Below are 9,905 nucleotides of genomic sequence, written 5' to 3'. Positions count from 1 at the left end.
GTGACAATTTAGCAACTCTCAAGTAAATTACGCCTCTCGTGAAACATTCCTAGTGACACTCCTTTAAATCTCTTGAATATTTGAGGATATCTGGTTTAGTTTTCATGAGAATTTAGTATATAGTACTACTATAAATTGTTCATATAAGACTATGAAAGTAAAAAACAATTTTACAATTTTACCATTAGCAGGGAAGGAGGTAGAGTGGTGCAAGGGTGTTCAATTGAACCCAAATTAAACCCCCTTGGTTGAAACATTGCGCTATTAAATAAGCAATTTTTTTTTTTGTTTTGTATATATATAAAATGTTAATCCCCTTTTCATAAAAAGAAAAAATTTGAATTCCTCTTATTTGAATTTCTGGCTCCTTCACAGACCACTAGTTATCGCAAATCTGTTAAGACTACTTGGAAAGTAACAAAAGATTGAATTGACGAGATTAAGAAGAATAAGATAAAAAGGAAAACTATTCTTGAATTAGGTCCATGGTCTTAAGAGGACATGCTTTATGTATGTTGAAGACATAACTAGATAAATACTAGAGAAGTATGGTCTCTTTAACCACAATATAGTGCATCTTAGTAATTTTGTACGATAAAAAAGCATTAAATTTAATGTTCCAACTACCAACTAATCCTCTCACTCTTCCATTGGTAATTTAGTTCCAATTTTCTTCTATAAAAACCCAAAGGTCTCACTACCTTTTGTACCCAACACTCAAGCAAAAACATTTGTTCTATCATCCACTACAGCTTCCCCATAACAACTCTCTAGTATTTTATCTTTGCCCTTTTCTGTTTACCATTGAAAATGGTTGGCAAGATTGCATGTTTCGTGGTTTTGTGCATGGTGGTGGTTGCACCCCATGCAGAGGCATTTACCTGCGGTCAGGTTCAGGCTGCTGCGGTTCAATGCCTCCCGTATCTGCAGAATCGTGGCCCTCTCGGAAGCTGTTGTGGAGTCATTAGAGGTATGATAAGTTCTGCTAAGACGACAGAGGATCGTAGGACTGCATGCAATTGCCTGAAATCAGCTGCTACTACTATCAAGGGCATTGACATGGGCAAAGCTGCTGGTCTCCCTGGTGTTTGTGGTGTCAAAAGTCCCTTTAAGATCAGCATGTCCACTGACTGCTCCAAGTACGTTATTCACCTTAATTCTTTTCTTAATATAATGAATTTGGGTTTGCAGACGACAATTTTTAATACTCCCATGTCCTAATTGATGTTACTGTGTTTATTGAGCACAAAGTTTTTGAAAGAAAGACAATTGGGAAGGGTGATTACATATTTATTATCTCTCCGTTGCAATTTATGTTGCATTGTTTGACTGGATGAGAAATTTAAAAAAGAAATAAAAAAAAAATTGAAACTTGTAGTCTAAAAAGAAAAATGTATCACATAAATCGAGAAGTATCATCTTACATGTTACAAAAGAATTAGTGCTAGCTCGCATTGCTAAAGTAAAATAAATAATGGAGTAATACCAACGGTAGTAAATTTGAAACTTCATATCTCAATGCTTGCTATATATTTTTCTTGATACATTCTGTTGGCTGATTAATGAGAAGATCATTGTACGTATAGCCAGTTATAATTTTAAAATTTCTTGGATAATGTCGGTTTAATATAAATGTGGTGATGCAGGGTCCAGTGAGGCTGATGAAAAATCAGTTTGTCAATGCAGTGGTATTGCAATCATGTGGAGAAGAATAAGAAGCATATGGATCGAGTTTGATCCTGCTTAATTGTGGTCGTGTCTTGTTGTCTTTTTTTTTTTTTTTTGTTTCATAGTGGGGTCCTGTAATAAAACTTTGGCGGTTGGTTGTTTTGCAAATCCAATCTTGATAATACATGTTATATCTTATTTAGTTCAACGTATCTTCCGATCCACAATTTCATTTCTCTGTTCTTTTACATATTATATCTTGTCACGTGCCCTAGGAGTAGCCGGCATTGGTGGTGTTGGTGATAATACAATGAAATTGCAATTACAATTGAAAAATAATATGAAGAAATAAAAAATATAAAAATATCTTTGGCTGAGGCGCGGATATCTCGCTCTCTTTAAGGAGATTCAAGTCTACTGCAGCAAATATACCGGTCCAGCAGTAATCTTTTTGACTTGTCCCCTACAGGATACAATAGTCCGATCACGTCGTACAACTCAACAAACTCTGAACAAGATGTTGAGTCCAAAGCTCCACCAAAAAGAAGAACACCTTACTTCAACTAATAAACTCTCTTTTATTTTCCTCACTTTTCAAGAACGCTCCAAAGTATATATTTTTCTCTACTCTCCACAAGTTAAGGATGGATAACTATTTATAGGTGAATAATATTATCCTTGTAATGAATTGATGAAAAGGTGGAATAATGATGTATTAAAATGATGAGAATGTGGAGTAGTAAATGAGGTAAGGAGGAGATGAGAGTTTCAAAAGAAGTAATGGTCATATTCAGCCAAGTAACGTTGGGAAAATGAAAGACCAAAAGGACACACCATTACTGCCTATTATGGTCACTGTAAGGCACACAAAACGTACGAAATCAATCTGCTATTGCTGCTTCTTAATATCCACAACGTGCAGATCTTATTATGCCTTAAAAAGGTACTTTATGACATATTCATTTTATTATTAAAATATCCAAAAGAACCATCAATCCCCCACTTATTTTAATATTAAATAATAAAGTATATCAGGTAGATTATTATGCATAATGAAGGTGTGCTCTGCATTAAACCTTCACTTCGTAAAATAATAATTTTTACTCATGAGCCGTAGCGGTCTCAGACTTGAACTATGACTGCTTAAGGGAAATAAAGAATTACTACTTACACGTAATAATCAAGGTGTTGACATGAGCTTTCACAGCCAGCACATTACGACCTTGTGCTATCCTGCTTTCATGAGTGCTTTTGAGAACGAGCCCAATTCTCATAGAAACCAGCCTACTTTCACATTCACATAGGTGAAATCTGTCAAGGATACTTCTGTAACTTAATACCCCAGTCATAAGAGCTACAGAATTTCATTAAGAGTTTATAAACTCAACCTTCACAAACTGTTATAGAATAATGCACTCACATCATAGGGAGGGAATACATAAAATAGTGCATTTTCTCAATAAGTCATCATACGATTCGTTTTTCCCATTGAACCTGGTTATAGGATCTCTAGTCCCCAGGTTGGGTTTCCTCATATACGACTCATGAATTTATGGGCTTCAATCCCATCCCCCTCGATGTGCTCCAAACCTTTTCTCTTGCTGAGGCCTTGGTTAGTGGATCTGTAAGATTATCACTAGATTTGACATAATCAACGTTAATGGTACCAGTTGTCAAATATGATCTCACAGTACTGTGTTTTCTCCTTATAGGTCTGGATTTACCGTTGTAATAACGGTTTTGGACTCTACCAATTACAGCGGTGCTATCACAATGAATTAAAATAGGAGGAATTGGTTTTTCAAAATAAGGAATTTGAAATAATAAATCTCTTAATCAATTCGCTTCTTCACTAGCTAAAGCCAAAGCAATTAGTTCAGCCTTCATGGTAGAGTTAGCAATAATAGTTTGCTTTTTCGATTTCCAACAAATAGCACCACCTGCCAACGTAAAAATATAACTAGTGGTAGAACAGGAATCACCAGATAAAGTGTTCCAATCTGCATCAGAAAAGCATTCAAGTACAGCAGGATATTTTTTTTATAAAACAAGCCATAAGATTTTGTACCAACTAAATATTTCATAACTCTCGTTATGGCATGCCAATGTTCATTACCTGACTTGCTTGTAAACCTGCTACGTACTCCAACTACATACGCAATATCAGGCCTAGTGCAATCAGTCACATATCTCAAACTTCCAATTAAGCTAGCATATTCCTTTTGATTTATCACATCATTTTCACTTTGAACAGGAAACGAGTGAACACTTGAATCAAAAGGAGTTACAACATGGTTGCAATCAAGAAAGTTATATCTTCAAAATTTTCTCAACATAATGTGACTGGTCAAGGAAAATTCCATCACATGTTTTAGTAATTTTTATTCCAAGAATAAAATTTGCCTCACCAAGATCTTTCATATCAAAATGGCTTCTAAGAATATTTTTAGTTTCACCAATAACATTCATGTTTGAGCCAAAGATCAATAAATCATCAACATATAGGCAAACAATAACATGTGAATTATTCCAAGACTTATGGTAAATACACTTATCACACTCGTTTGTTTTAAAACCATTCTCAATCATGCAGGAATCAAATTTCTCATGCCATTGCTTTGGTGCCTGTTTCAAGCCATATAGGGATTTAGTAAGTTTACACATTTTGCTTTCTTGGCCTGCTTCAAAAAAACCTTCGGGTTGTTCTATATAAATTTCCTCATTTATATCCCCATTTAAAAAAGCAATTTTTACATCCATTTGGGGAATATGCAAATAAAAAATTGCAGCAATAGCAATTAAAAGTCTTATGGATGTAATTCTAGTTATCGGAGAAAAAATAACAAAAAAGTCTAGGCCTTCTAGTTGTTTATAACCTTTAGCAACTAGTCTAGCCTTGTATTTGTCAACAGAACCATCTGATTTTAACTTTTTTCTGAGGACCCATTTGCACCCAATTGTTTTACAACCCGGTGGTAAATCAACTAACTTCCAAGTTTTATTGGAAATAAGTGATTCCATTACATCATTTATAGCCTCTTTCCAAAACAAATAGCATCATGTGAAGATAAAGCTTCTTGTAAAGTGAGAGGGTCATCTCCAACATTAATAACATAAAAATCAGGAGCAAAATCTTTTTCTACTCTAGCTATTTTACTTCTTCTTAACTCAAATCATCATTTTCTTTATTTTTCAAAACAGAAGTAGAAGAAATAGGTAGTGATAAAATATTTTCTTCAGTCCTATGACCCCCACTATTTTTAGAATCAAATGGAAATTTATTTTTATGAAAAATAGCATCCCGATTCTGTTATTATATTATCTTCAAGATAAAAACTCTATAGGTTGTATTATTTGAAGCATAACCAAGAAAAAGCACAAGTAGTAACTTTTTTACCCAATTTACTTATTTTGGGATCCATTAGCCTTACATAAGCTAGACAACCCCAAACTCTTAGATATCCCAAATTTGGCTTATGACCTTTCCACAACTCAAATGGTGTTAATTTAGTCTTTTTGTGAGGCACACGATTCAACACATAACAAGCAGTTAAAATAGCTTCACCCCAAAAATTTAGAGGTGCACTAGACTCAATAAGCATGGCATTTGTCAACTCAACTAAAGTTCTATTTTTTCTCTCTGCTACACCATTAGACGCAAGAGAATAAGGTGGAGTAGTTTCATGAATTATTCTCAATAATCTAACAAAAGAATTAAACTCATTAGACTCATATTCTCGGCCTCTATCACTTCTAATTATTTTTATTTTTCTATCAAACTGATTTTCAACTTCATGGAGATAAATTTTAAAATTTTCAAAAGCATCACTTTTATTTTTCATCAGGAAAGCATATGTATACTTATAAAAATCATCAATAAAAGTGATAAAATATTTATTTCCTCCATGAGTTAAAATTCCTCCAAGTTCACAAATATCAGTATGAACTAACTCTAACAATTCGGTTTTTCTTTCAACTTGAAAATGAGGCCTTTTTGTGATTTTGGCTTTACTACAAGCCTCACATTTTTCAAAATCTTTTTTAATCATTGGGATTAATCCTAAACTACTCATGATTTCCACATAACGATTATTAATATGGCACAAAAGAGCATGCCAAAACTTAGTAGAAGAAAGCATGTAAACAGAACGAGTAACTTATTCATCTCAAAATTCAACTTGAACATCCCATCACAAGCATACCCCTTTCCCACAAAAATACCCTTCTTCACTATTACATATTGATCAGACTGAATAATCTGTTTGAAGCCTGCCTTTTTAAGAAGAAAACTAAACATTAAATTTTTTCTCATAGGAGTAAAAAGTACATCTTTTAATGTTAACACCCTTCCTGAGAGACAGCTCAACTCGACATCTCTCTTTCCAAGCACTTGAGTAGTGTGAGAATCACCAAGCATGATAGTTTTGGGCTCCTCAAATGGAGTATACACTTTGAACCAATCTTCGTCATAGCAGACATGACGGTTTGCACCGGAATCAGCCCACCATCCATCAACATTTTCAACCATATTTATGTCTGTTATCACCGCCACAAGTGGCTCTTCGGTAATATTCGCCTGAGGTGTAGGACCATGTTTCCGAAACTTGCAAAATCGAGCAATATACCCACTCTTGCCACAGACAAAGCATGTTCCTCCATTTTGTGCTTGTTGATTTTGTGCTTGGTTATTACCACCATTAGTTTTCTTGGGAGGTCTACCATTGTTTTTCTTGAATATTTTCTTCTTAGGCTTCATACAGGTATTTTTGTTAGCATTAGGAGCAACATTATTTGAAGTAATTAAATTTACCTTATTTGTGACGAGTTGTAAGTTGCTCTCTTCCGTTTGCAAAAGTGCATCTTGGCCCCTTGCCTCTTCTTTCATGCGGATTCGCATAATCAACGTCTCAAGTGAAGTTTCCTTTTGTTTGTGGTGCATAGTTTTTTGAAATTCCTTCCATGAAGGTGGAAGTTTATCTATTATGCCACAAACAATAAGGTTATCTCCATTTTTTATCTCCTCGGACCTGAGCTCTCCAACGATCATTATAATGTCTTGAGCTTGGTCTACCACTGATTTGTTGTCCACCATTTGGAAACGAAAAAATCTACTAGCGGCATATTGTTTTGCTCCAGCCACCTTGGTATCATATTTATTCTGCAATGCTTTCCAAATTTTCTTTGCAGTAGAGTAAGTTCTATCATAATAATCATAAAAATTATCTGATAGACAATTTAGTAGATAATACTGACACTTGTAAGAATCCTCATCGTACTTTTCAACTTTTTCTTGAAGAGAAATAAGTTCTTCATCATTCATGGAGGAGTTATCTACTTTGTTTGGATTCCTCTCGGTTAACACATAAGAAACATTAAGAAGACTTAAGTAGAAAAAATACTTTACCCTTCCATCTCTTAAAATGAGTACCATTGAACCGAAATGGCTTGTTAAGATCTCCCACTTTGATATCCGTTGATTTTTCAATTATAGCCATTGAATCTCCTTAAAAATTGTTGGTGATAATACAATGAAACTACAATTACAATTGAAAAATAAAATGAAGAAATAAAAAATATCTTCAGCTGAGGCGCAGATATCTCGCTCTCTTTTAGGAGATTCAAGCCCACTGTAGCAAATCTATCGGTCCAGCAGTAACCTTTCTGGCTTGTCCCCTCCAGGATACAACAACCCGATCACGTCGTACAACTCAACAAACTCTGGACAAGATGTTGAGTCCAAAGCTCCACCAAAATAAGAACACCTTCCTTCAACTAATAAACTCTCTTTTATTTTCCTCACTTTTCAAGAATTCTCCAAAGTATATATTTTTCTCTACTCTCCACAAGTTAAGGATGGATAACTATTTATAGGTGAATAATATTATCCTTGTAATGAATTGATGAAGAGGAAGAACAATGGTGTATTAAAATGATGAGAATGTGGAGTAGTAAATGAGATAATGCGGAGATGAGAGTTTCAAAAGAAGTAATGGCCATATTCAGCCAAGTAACGTTGGGAAAATGAAAGACTAAAAGGACACACCATTATTGCCTATTATGGTCACTTTAAGGCACAGAAAATGTAAGAAATCAATCTGCTATTGCTGCTTCTTAATATCCACAACGTGCAGATCTTATTAGGCCTTAAAAAGGCACTTTATGACATATTCATTTTAATATTAAAATGTCCAAAAGAACCATCAGGTGGCGCCTCATCTGATCCTCCAGCCCCCAGCGGACGATCTCATTCTCAGTATCTGTGATGAAAATATTTAAGGATTAAATCTTAATTCAACTCTAGCACACGAGATAAGGAATGAAAGAAGGGGAAAACTTCTTAACATGCTTTTGCAACTCTCATTTATAAGTATGGTCAACAATATACTCAATAATGAGATTCTATTAAGACACTGCCCCTTGACTCATAGGACTCTAAAGCCTAAAATCGTATATCAAATTTGTCACGACTTAAATTAAAGGGCCGTGATGGCCAATGGGCACCTAAAGATATTTTGAGAAATCACAATGACAAATTAGATTTGTGTTATCGATTTAATTAATAAGATTGGTTAAGAATATCTACAGATGTTTCCAAATTAAAGAGTAAGATCAAAAGTTGTGTCAAAATTGAGTGAATTGGGTTATGATCCATTATTTAGTCCATCTTTATTTAGATTATCTTAGCCGAAATGTACTCTACGTGGGATGATCTATTAATCGAGCTCATTTTGATCCGCTCAAATTGAAAGCCAAACGCTTAGTTACCGCCCCTAATTTGAATATACAAGGAAATTTTAAGAAAATGAAACACTAATGTTAAAGTTGTTTCTCGAGTGTACGTAGCTAGGGATGACTTTTGCAATTAATTATCTATTGGTAAAACAACTTTGAGGAAAATCAATTTACTCAAAAGTAAAGCCAGATCTAGAATATCTAAAAATACTCTTAAATTTGGCTTGGATTATTAGTTTCCTCCTCAATTATGCCTAGTCTTACTTATTCTTCTTAGACTTGGCTATTCGATAGTCTTTACCATTGATGTGGTAAAGTGTGTGAGTACACTCTCTTTTAGGAGCATGGGAGTAAAGAAGAATTGAAAAATCAGCTTTTAGGTCGGCTATTTTTCAACCTTTAATTGCTACAATTCTTTCCAATTGTATATTTCTTCTGATTCATCTTAATATACAATGTATATTTTACCCCAACTTTCCATTTTAAAAAAAGGTTTCATCGATGGATGCAATGACTATTTGTTTCAACTGTGTATGTTTTGTTTTCTAGGCCAAATTTATATTAAGAGAAAACTTGCTTAGAACTCCATTTTTGCTCAATAAAAAAATAGCCAAAATAATGGAGTACCAAACATGTATTTCTTCTTTAGATGCTATCCCTATTTATTTCAATCGTGTACCAAATCAGTAAAAAAACACTTGGTTAGTGCTCTATTTTGTTTAGCCAAATAAAAAAGGCATACCCAAAGTAATGGATTGTGTACTTATTTATTTTTATTCTTTTTAGATGTAATGACCGTTTAATTCAAATGTGTAACCTTTTCATGTCAAATATGTAATAATGTAAACACGAATTACTTGGTTAGAACTCCATTTTATTTATCCAAATTAAAGATTTTAGTTAAAACAGTGAAGATCTAATTGTCTATTTATTGTTATATCTTTTTTTATGCAATGACTATTTATTGTAATTGTGTATTTTTTCGGGCCAAATTTGTAAAAAAATAATTGCCTGGAACTCCATTAGTTTTTGTTATAATTTAAAAAAAAAAAAAAACTAAATAATGAAGTTCCAACCATGCTTTTCTACGAAATTGACCCAAAAAGATGATTTAAAGAATTAGTGAATTTAAATATGCATAAAAATATATTTTATTTTTTAAAATTTATCATGTGGACAATAAAATCACATGGAAGGCGAGCGTACATACACCGATACACCACTTACTTGGGATGACACGATCAGAGGTAGAAATTTTATTAAATAGCCAAGTTCAGGGCTAATTAAGAATAGGCACAGTTAATTTGAGAAGGAAACTCATAGTCTTAGCCAATGTTAAGAATGTTTTTAGGTATTCAGCCAAAGTAAAAACGCTGCTCTTTCACTCAACAGCCATCCTAAAATTTACTCGTAAGCTGAAAACAATATAATTGAATTTTTTCAATAAACAAATTACCATACAACTTTGTTCGCAATTAACTTATTTTAGGTGATTGACAACAAAG

The 9,905-nt window shown here is 33.7% G+C and overlaps 1 protein-coding gene across 1 annotated transcript; it reads left to right on the top strand.

Moving 5' to 3' along the window:
- The first annotated feature begins 709 nt into the window (after window positions 1–709).
- On the top strand, window positions 710–1,876 carry LOC132605283 (non-specific lipid-transfer protein 2-like). The gene is made up of 2 exons (XM_060318483.1): window positions 710–1,139; window positions 1,647–1,876. Exons 1-2 carry the CDS (start codon window positions 811–813, stop codon window positions 1,654–1,656), a joined length of 339 nt encoding a protein of 112 aa, XP_060174466.1. The 5' UTR covers window positions 710–810; the 3' UTR covers window positions 1,657–1,876.
- Window positions 1,877–9,905: the final 8,029 nt, after the last annotated feature.

The sequence above is a fragment of the Lycium barbarum genome, chromosome 8 (genome assembly GCF_019175385.1).
Source record: "Lycium barbarum isolate Lr01 chromosome 8, ASM1917538v2, whole genome shotgun sequence".
In the NCBI taxonomy this organism is placed as follows: Eukaryota; Viridiplantae; Streptophyta; class Magnoliopsida; order Solanales; family Solanaceae; genus Lycium; species Lycium barbarum.
Note: the sequence above shows the minus strand (reverse complement) of the source record. Positions and strands in the feature narration are given on the sequence as shown.